The following is a 16856-nucleotide window of genomic DNA, read 5'->3' as shown; positions in this document are numbered from 1 at the left end:
CAACTAAGGCCCGACACAGCCAAAAATAAATAAATAAATAAATAATAAATCTGTTTTAAAAAGTTATTAAAAAAAGTTATTTAAAAAAATACAACAGAGGGCTCCCCTGGTGGCACAGTGGTTGAGAGCCCGACTGCCGATGCAGGGGACACGGGTTCGTGCCCCGGTCAGGGAAGATCCCACATGCCATGGAGCGGCTGGGCCCGTGAGCCATGGTTGCTGGCCCTGCTCATCCAGAGCCTGTGCTCCGCAACGGGAGAGGCCACAAGAGTGAGATGCCTGCATACCGCAAAAAAAAAAATACAACAGAGACTTCCCTGGTGGCTCAGTGTTAAGGCTCCGCACTCCCAATGCAGGGAGCCGGGGTTTGATCCCTGGTCAGGGAACTAGATCCCACATGCATGCCGCAAGTAAGAGTTCGCATGCCACAACTAAGGAGCCCACATGCCGCAACTAAGGAGCCTGCCTGCTGCAACTAAGACCCAGTGCAACCAAATAAATAAATAAAGATTTAATTACAAAAAATAAATAAAAAATAAAAATTAAAAAATACAACAAACTAGTGAATATAACAGAAAAGAAGCAGACTCACAGATACAGAGAACAAAGTAGTGGTTATGGGGTGGGGAGGCTATCTGGGGTGGCAGAGGGGGAGGTACAACTTATTGGGTGTAAGACAGGCTCAAGGATGTATTGTACAACACAGGGAATATAGCCAATATTTTGTAACAATTGTAAATGGAGTGTAACCTTTAAAAATTGTATAAAAATTTAAAAATAAATTTAAAGGGACCTCCCTGGTGGCACAGTGATTAAGAATCTGTCTGCCAATGCAGGGGACATGGTTTTGAGCCCTGGTCCAGGAAGATCCCACATGCTGTGGAGTATCTAAGCCCATGCTCCACAACTACTGAGCCTACGCTCTAGAGCCCATGAGCCACAACTACTGAGCCCATGTGCCACAACTACTGAAGCCCGCGCACCTAGAGCCCTTGCTGCACAAGAGAAGCCACCAAAATGAGAAGCCCACGCACTGCAACGAAGAGTAGCCACCACTCACGGCAACTAGAGAAAGCCCACATGCAGCAATGAAGACCCAATGCAGCCAAAAATAAATAAATTTTAAAAATAATAATAATTTTAAAAATTTTTAAATAAAAAAATAAATTTAAGAAAAGAGGAGGGAACATGGGACCAATCATCTGATACAATCAATAGTTTAGAATTAAGAAATTAGGTGAGATAGGGAGATAACAAAGAAAGGGAAAGATTTCACTATGGGGAGTTATGAAACAAGAATTGAGATTCTGGGTATCAGTTTAAAAAAAAAAAAAGGCCACTATAGAGAAGTCAGCATGTAAACAGCACATCAAGCATGACTGAAAAGCCTGGGTGATAGACAGACTTCTTAGAAGAGTTGGGGGCAGCTCTCTCCACCAGATGGGTGACTAGTGTCAATACTTTTATGCCAAAAGACTCTAGATGGGATAGTTTTCCCTATTTTGATGGAGAAATATTTTATTTTACCATGAAGAACAAATGTTCTTTTGACAAGTCTATCACATTTTCACATTTCTCGTAATATCAAACTTTCTTTGGGGAAATTGGCAAAAGGCCAGTGTTGGAGGAAGAGGTGCCTGCCCTGTTTGGTGACAGCCAAACTGAAAGCCTGGGTCAAGTTGAATGTCATGATTTTAACCGATTTTGCACAATGAGGATGTTCAACTTCAACAGAAACCTTTTAGTTTTCAGTATTTTACACAATTAATTTTATCAAACTTTAAGACCATTTTCATTTTCTATTCTAGGAGAGAAAAAAGTTCGGCCCTCTTGGTTGGAATATCTGCTATGAATTTAATGACAGTGACAGGGAATGTGCTTTACTGAACCTCAACCTTTACTGTCAAAAAGGAAAGATTCCCTGGGATGCATTGATTTACATCACTGGTCAGTATGCCCACATCTGATGTCCAGCTGTGCACCACACAGTTGTTGGTTTACGCCCACCTGGCTTATACCAAAATGATGTCCTCCCAAGCCTTTGGTGACAGTGGTGATGACTTCTGATACTGCCTTTGAGAAGATAAGACCATGATAAGAATATCATAAGAATATTTACACATAGGAAATGGGATGAATGTTTTCCCAAATAATAATAGCAAAAACTTAGATAGCTCTTGCTACATGCTAAGCATGTTTTAAGCATGTCCCATGAATTAGCAGATTTAATCCTCACAACAACCCTATAAGGTGAAAACTATTATATCCCTATTTTACACACGAGGAACCTGAAGAACAAGGGTGAAGCCAAGATTTAAAGGCAGGCAGTCCAGCCTCCAGAGTCTGTGCTCTTAAATTCAAAGAATCGAAACATGATTGACTAGTCGAGACCTGTTGAGTTAGGTGTACTTATGAAAAAGGAAAAACTATTTCAGGAATTATGATTTTTAACAAATATGAATTGTGGCCAAATGAGATCTTACTGCCAAAATCAGATACAATTTAGACCATGTAGACCCATATAATGAAGAACAGATTCCCACTGGGAGGTGAGGGAGGGAGAGAGCAGAATGGGAATGGATGGTTTTCATTGGTGAGCAAGGGAAATGGGGAACAGCAGAGAGGTATCAGCTGATCTAGAGCCTTGAACAGCACGTGACACCTTGGAGCATGTTTGAGTGAAGGGCAGCGAAACAGTATGGAAATGCATGAGGACCCATCCCCAGGGTGGACCAAGAGAAGCAGGCATGGAACCTGGGAAGCTACCTTGTACTCGTGCTCTCAGCCACTCCTGTGTGGCCTACATTGCTTAACATAACAGTGAGTTAGGCAGAATTCTTCTCTGGCACCCTCTATGTACCCTGAATTTTCTGCTTCCTAGCTTTTCTCTCCCTTCCTTCTCTCCTAGAACACTTGACCTTTCTGGTTACCTAAACTTCTACTGCTGTGGAAGTAACTGTGTTTTGTTTTTTTTGCGGTATGTGAGCCTCTCACTGTCGTGGCCTCTCCCGTTGCGGAGCACAGGCTCCGGACGCGCAGGCTCAGCGGCCATGGCTCACGGGCCTAGCCGCTCCACGGCATGTGGGATCTTCCCGGACCGGGACAAGAACCCATGTCCCCTGCAATGGCAGGCGGACTCTCAACCACTGCGCCACCAGGGAAGCCCGTAACTGTGTTTTGAAAAGAATAGAAAGGAATGAGACAAAGATGTATCTGCTCTCATCACTACTATTCAGTGTTGTGCTGAAGGTTCCAGCCAGGGAAATTAGACAAGGAAAAGAAATCAAAGACATCCAGATTAGCATGGAAGAAGTAAACCTATCTTTATTTGCAGATGACAAGATCTTGCATGCAGAAAATCCTAAGGAATTCACACACACGCACACACACACACACACACACACACACACACACACACAAACTGGAAGTAACAAATGAGTTTGGCAAGGTTGTAGGATACAAAGTCAATACACAAAAATCAACTGCATTTCTATATACTGGCAATAAACAATTAGAAAATACTTTTAATTCTATTTATGATAACATCAAAAAGAATAAACTACTTAAGGATAAATTTATCAAAAGAAGTACAGATGTGTGCACTGAAACCTGCAAAGCACTGCCAAAGAAAATTAATCTAAATAAATGAAGAGACATGACATGCTCGTGGATTGAGAGATACAATATTGTGAAAGTGGCGATAATCCCCACACCAATCTATAGATTTAACACAATCCCTATCAAAATCTCAGCTGACACTGTTGCTGAAATTGGCAAGCCGATTACATTTGGATGGAAATGCAAAGGGCTCCAAAAAGCAAAAACAATCCTGAAAAAACAGAATGAAGTCAGAAGAGTTACATTTCCCAATTTCAAAAGTTATACAAAGCTACAATAATCAAAACAGTGTGAGACAACAAGGACTTACTGTATAGTACAGGGAACTATATTCAATATCTTGTAATAAACTATAAAGGAAAAGAATCAGAAAAAGATATATAGATACATAAACATATATGTGTTAGCGAATCACTGCTGTACACCTGAAACTAACACAATATTGTAAATCAACTAAATTCAATTTAAAAAAAAAAACAATATGGTACTGGCATAAGGATAGACATATAATCAATGGAACAGAATTGAGAATCCAGAAATAAACCCTTATATTTATGGTTAATTTATTTTTTTAATAATTTATTTATGTATTTATTTTTGTCTGTGTTGGGTCTCTTGCTGCACGCATGCTTTCTCTAGTTGCGGCAAGCATGGCCTACACATTGTCGCAGTGCATGGGTTTCTCACTGTGGTGGCTTCTCTTGTTGCGGAGCATGGGCTCTAGGCACGCAGGCTTCAGTAGTTGTGGCACATGGGCTCAGTAGTTGTGGCTCGTGGGCTCTAGAGCACAGGCTCAGTAGTTGTGGCGCACGGGCTTAGTTGCTCCAAGACGTGTGGGATTTTCCCGGGCCAGGGCTCTAAACTGTGTCCCCTGCATTGGCAGGCGGATTCTTAACCACTGCACCACCAGGGAAGTCCCTGGTCAATTTATTTTTAACAAAGGCGCCAGGACAATTCAATGGGGGAAGGAGAGTCTTTTCAATAAATGATGCTGGGACAATTGGATATCCATCTGTGAAAGAATGAACTTGGATCCTTATCTCACACCATACAAAAACTTAATTCAAAATGAGTGATATATCTAAATATAAGAGCTAAAACTATAAAACTCTTAGGAGAAAGCATATAAGTAAACCTTCATGACTGGGTTAATAATGGCTTCTTAGATTTGACACAAAAAGCACTAGCAATAAAAGAAAAATAATAAATTCAACTTCTTCAACATGTAAAACTTTTACACTTCAGCAAACACCATCAAGAAAGTGAAAAAGGAAACCACAGACTGAGAGAGAATATTTGCAATCATATATCTGATAAGGCACCTGTATACGAAGTATATAAAGAACTCCAACAACAGTAAGAAGAAAACTAATCCAATTTTTAAATGGGAAAAAGATTTCAATGTACATTTCGCAAAAAAAAAAAAAAAAGACATACAAATGCCTAATAAGCTCACTTAGTCATTAGGAAAATGAAAACTAAAGCCATAATGAGATACCACTTTACACCCATTAAGATGACTATAATAAAAAAAGACAGTAACAAGTGTTAGCAAGGATGTGGAGAAAGTGGAACCCTCATACATAGCTGATGACAATGTAATATGTTGCTGCTGCTTTGGAAAATGTTTTAATAGGTTTACCATATGACCCAGAAATACCATTCCACGCCTAGTTATAGACCAGGGAAAATAAAAACTGATGTCCACACCAAAACTTGTACAGAAATGTTCATAACAGCATTATTCATAATCCCCAAAAGTGGAAACAACATGAATGTCTATCAGCTGATGAATGGATAAAGTGAGGTATATCCATGCAATATTACAAATGTAATATTACTCCACCATAAAAAAGAAATAAAGTACTGACACATGCTCCAACTTGGATAAACCTCAAAAACTTTACGCTAAGTAAAAGAAGCCAGACACAAAATATCACATGTTGTATATTCCATTTATGTGAAGTTTCCAGAAAAAGCAAATATACAGACAGAAAGTAAGATAGTGATTGCATGGGGCCGGGGATAAGAAATGGACAGTGACTGCTAATGGGCACAAGATTTATTGGGGGGGATGACAGAAATGTTCTAAAATTAGATCATGGTGATGGTTACACAACTTTTCAAATTTACTAAAAACTAATTACACATGTAAATTTTAAGTGGCATAATTTTCAAGGTGTAGCTCATCAAAAATGTTTCAAAAAAAAAAAACAATAGGAGAAAAAAAGGCAATGCTTTATCCAGGCAATGATATTTGCTTGTGGTGGGATTTTAGGCAGTCATTTATGGATTAATCCAGAAAATCCAGGTTAGTACCACTGTGCTAAATGCTGGAAATACAAAGATGATGTAGTCCCTGCCTACCAAAAACTCATGGGATGGAGATAATAAATAAATTAGAATATGGTATGACAACTACCAAAATAGAAGTGTATGGACAATGCTGTGGGAATTCAGAAGGAGCAAATAACGCTACCTGGAGGAATCTGGGAAATCTCCGCCAAGGGGGCAATGGTTGAGTGGGGCACTGGATGGTGGGGTGGGCTCAGCAGGAGAGAAGAAGCAGGAGAGCACACTGGCAGAGAGAACAGTGATGGTAAAGCCCAGCAGTGTCGGGATGTGGCATGCCTGTAGACACTGTGAGTAGTTCATGAGCGCCAGAGCAGAGTATAAAGAGGAGATGTATATGGAGGAAAGCTTTATCTTCAACAAAACTAAAAAAAAGGTGATCTGCGGGCACATCTTGAAAGCCTGTGTGTGTTGTTAATAAATTTGGGCTCTACCTTATAAGCAACGGTTGGCAATTATAGTCTTTTAGGCTGGGAACAGGTGCAACCACTTATAAAGCTATAACAAAAGCAAGGTGAAGAATTGAACAAGGGGATACAGCAACACCAAGGGGGAGACTAGACAGGAGAGAATAAACAGAGAAAGATTAAGGAGGCTTTAAATATGGGAAGGTATTTGGGGTTGGAGGGGGTGGGGGACAGTCCTTAAAATTTTATAGAGTAAGCTACAGTGATGCCTAAGTCCAAGAGACAGCTCTGAGCTCAAAGTGGGCAAAGACAGAGCCAAACCTGAGGCCTGTCCAGTTTGTGTCGGACCATCCCTGAGCCAGCCCACAGGGACAAGAATGGAAGAGAAGGGGAAGACACCACATCAGGATTTGCAACAAGACCCTCAGGAACTGTGATGCCTGGGCCAGGACAGGTGGTGGACATGAATGGTAGACGCCCCCTCCCAACATGTCTTCTAAACCCAGAAGACTCCGTCCTAAAAGTAAGCCTAAAAGTGAGTCATCTACCCTGAATCAAATTATTCGAGTTCCTGGGCTTCCCTGGTGGCGCAGTGGTTGAGAGTCCACCTGCCGATGCAGGGGACACGGGTTCGTGCCCGGTCCGGGAAGATCCCACATGCTGCAGAGCGGCTGGGCCCGTGAGCCATGGCCGCTGAGCCTGCGCGTCCGGAGCCTGTGCTCCGCAACGGGAGAGGCCACGACAGTGAGAGGCCCGCGTACCGCAAAAAAAATAAATAAATAAATAATAAAATGATTCGAGTTCCTGGTTTACTCACTTTGATCCAAGAAAAACATAACACTAAATCTGGACGCAGAATCACAAAGTCTGATGATTTTTAAGGTGAATATTTCTGTGCTACTTCTCAAACTATAAATATTTTTGTTTAAAAAAATTTGTTTGGCCCTGCCGCACGGCATGTGGGATCTTAGTTTCCCAACCAGGGATCAAACCCGGGCCCTCTAGAGTAGAAGCGTGAAGTCTTAACCACTGGACCGCCAGGGAAGTCCCCGAAATATCTTTTAGAATAATGCACTTCAGGGCAACATTTTCCTCTCACCAGTGACTAATTATTGGAGTCTGCATTTTTCCGGCCACCCTCCTCTCCCAGACACCATGGTGCAACTGAAGAAACTTGACCTTTATATTCCCATCTAGCCCTCAGGATCCAAGTTGGTCTGAAGCTAGATGGACCCACCACAAAGATTTAACCCAACTTTGTGTTGCAAGATTTCCCAGAGAGTGACTGAAGAGTATTCTCAGGAAAGTACAGCAGCATCTCTTTCTTCCCTCTTAGAATTGCTAATACAGGGAGTCAGTTACTCGATCATCAGCTCTGGCACTTACTCCCCAACGTCCTCACTCTAAGTGGCTGAGCCAGTAAGACTGACCAGAAGTGCCTCAACAGGAGAGGGAAGATAGGTGCAAGCCAGGACGCTACTATCCTGGAAGAAATGAATTACTGAGATTCCAAACACAAATAACTTACTCTCAACCAACCATCTCAGCTTGAAAAAGAATTTTTAAAAAAATCTTCTTGACATAATGAAAGAGATGGAGATGAGAATGGATGAACATTTAAAAGATTCAGAAGTTGGCAATATCAGTATCATAAGTAAAATCCTTTTCAGAAAACTACAGAGGTGAATAATGAATTGTAGCAATGGGTCTGGAATTTTTCCAAGGAATTATATCCTCCAGCAGTACAATCATTCCAATGCAGAATAAATAACTTTCCTACTTGTAACTTGGGGATGACGATGGAGCATAATTGCTCTGTGGAAAGAGATGGGATACCAATAAATTGTAGTTCCCCATAACATAATTTCTGTGAGGCAACTTGTCTCCTTCACTATGGATCTATCTTTCTTCCTTGACTTAATATCAATGATTTATAAGGTATGTATAGAGTTTGAATGGCTTGCTGTAAATGTTTTGGTTTCATTTAGCTCATCGGCCCCCAAAAGAAGCAGTGGTTCATGGAAAGTATGTCTGTTTTAGAGTACTACAGTCCATGATGGGATAAGACCCAAAATCAATATTTTTGAAGAAAAAACACAGGAAGAAGAAAGAAATATGTAAACAGATCTCACTGGCTTTAGTATCAGTTATTTGGGAAAAGCAAAATAATTAGGAGAGAACATATACTAGGTTTTTTTCTGCTTTTTAAAAGTTGACTTTTATTATCTTTGGGGGTGGGGTAATAGAAGAAACTCAATGTGCTATTTCCACTTTCAGTACCAAATAAATGTGTGAATAAATAAACCTATTAGAATGTGGGTGTGCATATCAATTAAAAGCAAACAATGTTTTTAAATGCAAACTTCTTTTCAGGTGAAATTACATATGGTGGTAGAGTTACAGATACCTGGGATCAAAGATGCCTTCGTACTGTTTTGAAAAGATTTTTTTCTCCTGAAACATTACAAGAGGATTATAAATATTCTGAATCAGGTGAGTGACTTTTCAATATCATGGAAAACAACTTTTTCCAAGAAGTCATTGACAGCATCTCTGAGTTTTCCATCCAGGAGCTGTCTGTGTCCAGTCCTCACAACCCAGACCCCACACCCTCCCATCCTCATGCTTGACCACCTTCAAAACGGCTTTGGTGGTAAGAGTACAAAGATATCTATTGTACGATAACTGTTTTGAATTATTTCTGCTCTAAAGTGGGTGGTATTCTGTGTGTTTTCAAAGTTCCATAAATTCGGAACACACCTCTCAGTAGCACATCCCTGGGTACTCAGAACCTTGAAATGTTCTGCAGGTTAACACCCTGAAAGTTTAGGACACTGATTAGATGTAAAGGCCTCAGAAAAGGTAAAGAAACTAGACACAGGGATGAAGGCGAGGAAAAACCATTCCTGTTTCTCTGTGAGGCAGTTGATTATAGCCACCATCTGAACAGACAGAGAAGCACCAAACCTGGCAGTACTCAAAGCTCGTCTATTTGAGACATATTGCCTTCTGTGTTTTCAATAACAGGTATCTATTTTGCACCCTTGGCTGACAGCCTACAAGAGTTTAAAGACTACATTGAAAACCTGCCTTTGATAGATGACCCAGAAATATTTGGAATGCATGAAAATGCCAACCTAGTTTTCCAGGTATGTGGCCTTTCAACTTAAAAGACATATTCATATTGTGTATATAAACCTGAAACATCAATAATCACCTCACTGGCTCTGTAAGTTATAATCTTCTTAAATAAACAAATAAAATAAATGTTTCACCTCGACTTCAACATCTGGTTCCAATTTAGCCTGCTCCCTCTGGATCCTTCACAGAATCCTAAGATCATCATTCATCTTCTTGTCACCAGCCACCCCCTCAGCTTCCAGCCTCTGCTTAGTCCATAATCTACCTGCTAGTCTCCTGCAACATGGGGATTTGGATGATAATCCAGACAGCCCTTTTTCTTTTGCACTTCTCCCTCCATGCTGGGCATATTTGTAACATATTTCACAAAGATTTATGGACCCCCCCCAGATGAGTAGGTTATAAAAGTACAATAGGAAATATCCAAGGCAGAGAAATCAAAACACTGTTCTTTAAAAGCACAGTTTATCAATTTTGCCATTGCAACAACATGGATGGACTTGGAGAGCATTATGCTAAGTGAAATAAGTCAGACAGAGAAAGACAAATACTGTATAACATCACTTATATGTGGAATCTAAAAAATACAACAGGAATTCCCCAGCAGTCCAGTGGTTAGGACTCTGTACTTGCACTGCCAAGGGCCTGGGTTCAATCCCTGGTCAGGGAACTAAGATCCCACAAGCCACATGGCATGGCCAAAATAATAAAAAAAAATAAAAATAGAAAATACAACAAACTGGTGAATATAACAAAAAATATAACAGGAGCAGGCTCACAGATATAGAGAATCAACTAGTGGTTACCAGTGGAGAGAGGGAAGGGGGGAGGGGCAAAACAGGGGTAGGGAATTAAGACGTATAAGCTACTACATATAAAATAAATAAGCTACAAGGATATATTGTACAACAGGGAATATAGCCAATGTTTTATAATAACTGTAAATGGAGTATAACTTTAAAAATTGTGAATCACTCTGTTTTACACCTGTAACTTATGTAATATTGTACATCAACTATATCTCAATTTTTAAAAATAATTTAAAAATTAAATTAAATTAAAAAATAAAAGTACAGTTCATCAAGGTGACAGTACCAGACCACAGCAGTACGTCCAAAGAGCAAACTGGACAATTTTACTCCCCCAAGAACCTCTGATGCCACACCATTACCTAAGGGTAGTCCGAGCTCCTGAGCATGGCAATCAAGGCTCCCCCATGACCGGGCCATTACATACTCTTCCAGTTTTATTATCTGTCATAGTCTGGCATCTTTGGTGAACCAAAGCCACGAAAAGAGGTATGTCCCTGGAGCCCTGGAATACTCTAAAGGTTGGAGACTAGGTTGGCCTCATGAAGCTGAAGGGAATCCCCTTTCTTTTCAACTTAAATTTGGCCCCTACAAGTTAGAGACAAATTAGAGGGTAAGGTCTGCATAGATATCAAAGAATCCATGCAAAACAACAGTGGAAATTCTCAATGATCATGTTCTCAGAGAACATGACATGACCTATGTCATGTTCTCTGCCCTAAAAATTGCTTTGCCATTCAGTGAAGAGTTAGAATATCTTATTTTTCCTGATTCTACTTTCAGGAGGAAAAACAGGTGGCCAAACCTAGTGTTAATATTCAATCATCTGACTGCTTGTTCTGGAATGGGTGGGCGCGGAGGTGAGAGAAGGGAGAGAGGAATGTGGAAATGGTAGGCTCACTGCATCCCGTGAGAAGCACAGGACTTTTGGGTGGGGTAACACTCTTGGCAGTATATACCTGGGAATGTAGTTTTTTGTGTTTTCATTGGTTCAGAATGACTGAGAATGAGACAGTAGGCATGTAGTGAGCCCCAAGTTATGTTTTTCTTCCCAACCTCCCTTCCTTCATTTTTCTGGTACAGTACATCCCCTACCTCTTTCTTTTGGGAAAATTTCCCCTTCCTCATTCCATTAGATTCTGGTAAAACTTCCAACCACTCTCTACCTTCACAGAGGTGGGCATGTAACTCAGGCCTGGCCAAAAGCAGCACAACACCACCCAGCCCCTGGAATTGGTCCAAGGAGCAGGGACATGGCCCACACTAGGTGCATGAGATTCCTTTATAGGATATATAGATCCTAGGATGGAGGAGGGAGGAAAATGCCTTTCCTCTGGAATCACTGGCTACGATGCTGCATATCTGCAGCATTCTGTGCCCTCATCCCTGACCCCCCCACCCCTTCTTCCTACCAAATGGAAGAAGGTCATCTGCCGTAGGAAAGAATGAGAGAAACAACCAAATATGCACAAGAGAGAGAGTGCTAGATCCATCCATGCCTGAAACCGACATGACTTGTGTCCTCTTCTTCCCAGCTATATGTGCCAAGAGACCCCTTCTCTTTGCTTTAGCTGGTTTAAGTGAGACAATTCTGCCTCTTGCCATCAACAGAGACTTAATGCAAAAGATACAAATGATTCCTTCTTCAGACCAGCAAACTATACTTACATAGATGCGTACTAGAGACTAGTAAAGAAAATTGAGCCTGGCTGCACTACATGTTTCAAGACTTTTGTCTAACCAACAAGTCAAGACCTAAAATGGAAAAGTCATAATATTAAACAACTGGCACTGAGCAAGGAAACCAAACTATTTAACCATAACATTAAGTAGATAATGTCACATATGTGTTTAGGACCTAATGAATACGTCAAAAGTCATGTTTGAAAGAAGATCTATTATGTAAAATATAACTTTTACAACCAAGATCTGTAATCCCAGGTTCTGAACTCTTTTCTCAGGTAAGTGGATAACGAGTGTTGTGACTGGTATAAAGAAAACCTCTAAGAGGTTCCAACAAATATACATAAGAAGATACCGTGTTTCTGAATTTAAAAAAAAAACTAGAACAATTGAGAATATTTAATTGACCTTGGAAAAGGAATTTCTAAGCATAAAAAGCAATTGAAAAATAAATCACATTAGAAAGAGCCAGAACATGTGAGTATATCCAAAAGGTCATAAGAAAATTAAATGACAAAGCAAAACATCTTTGAAACAACAAAAAAAAAATCAGAAAAAGTTAACTGTCCACACATGGGACACTTTCCAGAATAGACCATATGTTAGACCACAAATTAAGTATCAATAGTTTTAAAAAGATAAATATCATACAAATTATCTTCTCCAACTACGATGGGATAAAATTTGAAATCAATAAAACTAATGTAATCAAAACACTTGTACTGCATAAAGACAGACATATAGCCCGATGAAGTAGAATAGAAAGCCCAGAAATAAATCCTCACATATATGGTCAAATGATTTTTGACAAGGGTGTCAAGACCATTCAATGGGGAAAGGACAGTCTTTTCCACAAACAGTACTTGGAAAACTGGACATCCACATGCAAAAGAATGAAGTTGGACCCTTACCTAACACCATACACAAAAATAAACTCAAAATGGCTTAAAGACCTAAATGTAAGGCCAGACACTATAAAACTCTTAGAGGAAAACATAGGCAGAACACTCTATGACATACATCACAGCAGGATCCTTTTTGACCCACCTCCTAGAGAAATGGAAATAAAAACAAAAATAAACAAATGGGATCTAATGAAACTTAAAAGCTTTTGCACAGCAAAGGAAACCATAAACAAGACGAAAAGACAACCCTCAGAATGGGATAAAATACGTGCAAATGAAGCAACTGACTAAGGATTAATCTCCAAAATATACAAGCAGCTTATGCAGCTCAATATCAAAAAAACAAACAACCCAATCCAAAAATGGGCAGAAGACCTAAATAGACATTTCTCCAAAGAAGATATACAGATTGCCAACAAACACATGAAAGGATGCTCAACATCACTAATCATTAGAGAAATGCAAATCAAAACTACAGTGAGGTATCACCTCACACCGGTCAGAATGGCCATCATCAAAAAATCTACAAACAGGGCTTCCCTGGTGGAGCAGTGGGTGAGAGTCCACCTGCCGATGCAGGGGACACGGGTTCGTGCCCCGGTCCAGGAAGATCCCACATGCTGTGGAGCGGCTGGGCCCGTGAGCCATGGCCGCTGAGCCTGCACATCCGGAGCCTGTGCTCCACAGCGTGAGAGGCCACAACAGTGAGAGGCCCGCGTACAGCAAAAAAAAAAAAAAAAATCTACAAACAATAAATGCTGGAGGGGGTGTGGAGAAAAGGAAACCCTCTTGCACTATTGGTGGGAATGTAAATTGATACAGCCACTATGGTGAACAGTATGGATGTTCCTTAACAAACCAAAAATAGAACTACCGTACAACCCAGCATCCCACTACTGGGCATATACCCTGAGAAAACCATAATTCAAAAAGAGTCATATACCACAATGTTCATTGCAGCTCTGTTTACAACAGCCAGGACATGGAAGCAACCTAAGTGTCCATCGACAGATGAATGGATAAAAAAGATGTGGCACATGTATACAATGGAATATTACTCAGCCATAAAAAGAAATGAAATTGAGTTATTTGTAGTGAAGTGGATGGACCTAGAGACTGTCATACAGAGTAAAGTAAGTCAGAAAGAGAAAAACAAATACCGTATGTTAACACATATATATGGAATCTAAAAAAAAAAAAGGTTCTGATGAACCTAGGGGCAGGACAGGAATAAAGATGCAGATGTAGAGAATGGACTTGAGGACACGGGGAGGGGGAAGGGTAAGCTGGGACGAAGTGAGAGAGTGGCATGGACATATATACACTACCAAACGTAAAATAGATAGCTAGTGGGAAGCAGCTGCATAGCACAGGAAGATCAGCTCGGTGCTCTGTGACCACCTAGAGGGGTGGAATACGGAGGATGGGAGGGAGACGCAAGAGGGAGGAGATATGGGGATATAAGGGGATATATATATACATATAGCTGATTCACTTTGTTATACAGCAGAAAATAACACAACATTGTAAAACAATTATACTCCAATAAAGACATTTTTAAAAAAAGAACCAAAGATATAAAATTCTTAGAAGAAAACATAGGACAAAAAGCTTCATGACATTAGATTTAGCAATGATTTCTTGGATATGACACCAAAGGCAGAAATAACAAAAGAAAAAACAGACAAATTGGACTTCATGAAAGTTTATTTTATTTTAATTTTTTCATTTTAATTCAACAGAGAGAAAGGCAACCCACAGAATGGGAGAAAATATTCATAAATTATATATCTGATAAGGGATTAATATTCAGAGTATATAGGGAACTCCTAAAACCCAACAACAAAAAAACAAACAACCCAATTCAAAAATGGTCAAAGGACTTGAATAGACATTCCTCCAAAGAGAAATGTAAAATGGTACAGCCTCTGTGGAAAACAGTATGGCAGTTCCTTAAAAAAAAAATTAGATTTACCATATAATCCAGCAATTCCACTTCTGGGTATATACACAAAAGAATTGAAATCAGGGACAAAAAAAGATATTTGTGCACCCATGCTCATAGCAGCATTATTCACAATAGCTAAAACATGGAAGCAACCCAAGTGTCCATCAGTGGATGAATGGATAGGAAAAAAATGGTGTATACATACAATGGAATATTATTAGCCTTCAAAAGGAAGGAAATTCTGCACAGCATGGATGAACCTTAAGGACATGACACTGAGTGAAATAAACCAGTCAAATAAAGAAAAATACTGCATAATTACATTTATATGAGGTATTTAGAGTAGACAAAATTTTGGAGACAGAAAGTAGGATGGTGGTTGCTAGAGGCTGGCGAGAAACGAAATGACGAGTTATTGTTTAATGGGTACAGAGTTTCAGGTTTCCAAGATGAAAAGAGTTATGGAGATGAATGGTGGTGACAACATTATTAGTGTATTTAATACCACTGAACTGTACAGTTAAAAATAGTGCAGATAGCAAATTTTATATTATGTGTATTTTACAACAAGAAAAAAATAGAAAATAGTTAATTATCTTTATTATAGAATTACCTCCTATAAATCAATAGTAATAAACACTAAAACTCAAAATGTACAAAATATATAAATAATTTATAAAGACAATACAGATAGCCAATGAACTTAGTTTTTAAATGTTTAACTCTACTAATCCTCAAAGAAGTGCAAACCAATGAAAAACTATTTTGCCCATCAAACTGGAAAGGATTTTTTAAGCAATGATAGCAATTCTTACAAAGACAGAAAGACAGGTCCTCTGATACACTATTGTTGGGAGTGTAAGTCGATACAGTGTTGTTAAAAATCAATGTAATAATACACAGTTTAAAAATATGCCTTCGGTAATATATCATGTAAAGAATGTAAATGATAGTGGATGAAATTCATATATAGATATTCTATTCACAGAGTTCTAAAAAAAATCTGGAAAATAGAAATATCCAAAAAGTAAATAAACAACTATATTAATTATAGTGCATTCAAACCAGCGAGGATCAGTCACTTAAAACAGGACTCATGAAGATTTTTCAGTGATGTGAGAAAATGTTCATGAAATTGAAAAAGAATAAATACTACATAAATAGTATGGGTTCAATATTTAAAACTATATGCACATATATACAGTAAATGTCCAGGGGGTGGGGGAGGTAAACTAAAGTTATAAATATCTCTGAAAAGCAAGATCATGAATAATTTTTCTTTATACTTTTCTGTGTTTTCTAAATTTTCAATAATAAGCTATGATACTTTTCTAAATTCTACCACTCTATTTTTTTTTTCTTTGGCTGCACCCCATGGCATGCAGGATCTTAGTTCCCCAACCAGGGATTGAACCCACGCCCTCGGCAGTGAAAGCGTGGAGTCCTAACCACTGGACCGCCAGGGAATTCCCCATAATACTTTTCTAATTGAGAAAACGTTATTTTTTTTATTGAAGTGTAGCTAATCTACAATGTTGTGCCCATCTCTGCTGTACAGCAAAGTGACTCAGTTATACACATAGAGACATTCTTTTCTTTATATTCTTTTGCATTATGGTTTATCACAGGATATTGAATCTAGTTCCCTGAGCTATACAGTAGGACCTTGTTTATCCATCCATTTTTTATCCAGTGTTTATCCATCCTATATATAATAGTTTACATCTGCTAATCCCAAACTCCCAGTCCTTCCCTCCCCCACCCCCCACCCCCTCTGCTCTCTATGTCTGTGAGTCTCTGTGTTTTGTAGATAGTTTCATTTGTGCCATATTTTAGATTCCACATATAAGTGATATCATGTGGTATTTGTCTTTCTCTTTCTGACTTACTTCACTTAGTATGATAATCTCTAGTTGCATCCATGTTGCTGCAAATGGCATTATTTCATTCTTTTTTATGGCTGAGTAGTATTCCACTGTATATATGTACCACA

The 16856-nt window shown here is 39.3% G+C and overlaps 1 protein-coding gene across 1 annotated transcript in view; it reads left to right on the top strand.

The window, feature by feature from the left end:
* DNAH6 (dynein axonemal heavy chain 6) overlaps positions 1 to 16856 on the top strand; it is a 292860-nt gene that overhangs the window by 259209 nt on the left and 16795 nt on the right. Inside the window, exons 68-70 of the mRNA XM_027129214.1 lie at positions 1809 to 1947; positions 8751 to 8870; positions 9405 to 9526. Of these exons, the coding sequence (XP_026985015.1) occupies positions 1809 to 1947; positions 8751 to 8870; positions 9405 to 9526 (381 nt within the window). The remainder of the gene's footprint in view (positions 1 to 1808; positions 1948 to 8750; positions 8871 to 9404; positions 9527 to 16856) is intronic.

Source organism: Aethalodelphis obliquidens, unplaced genomic scaffold (assembly GCF_003676395.1).
Source record: "Aethalodelphis obliquidens isolate GAN/ISIS:26980383/991018 unplaced genomic scaffold, ASM367639v1 scaffold35, whole genome shotgun sequence".
Classification (NCBI taxonomy): Eukaryota; Metazoa; Chordata; class Mammalia; order Artiodactyla; family Delphinidae; genus Aethalodelphis; species Aethalodelphis obliquidens.
This window is presented reverse-complemented; position numbering and strand designations above follow the sequence as displayed.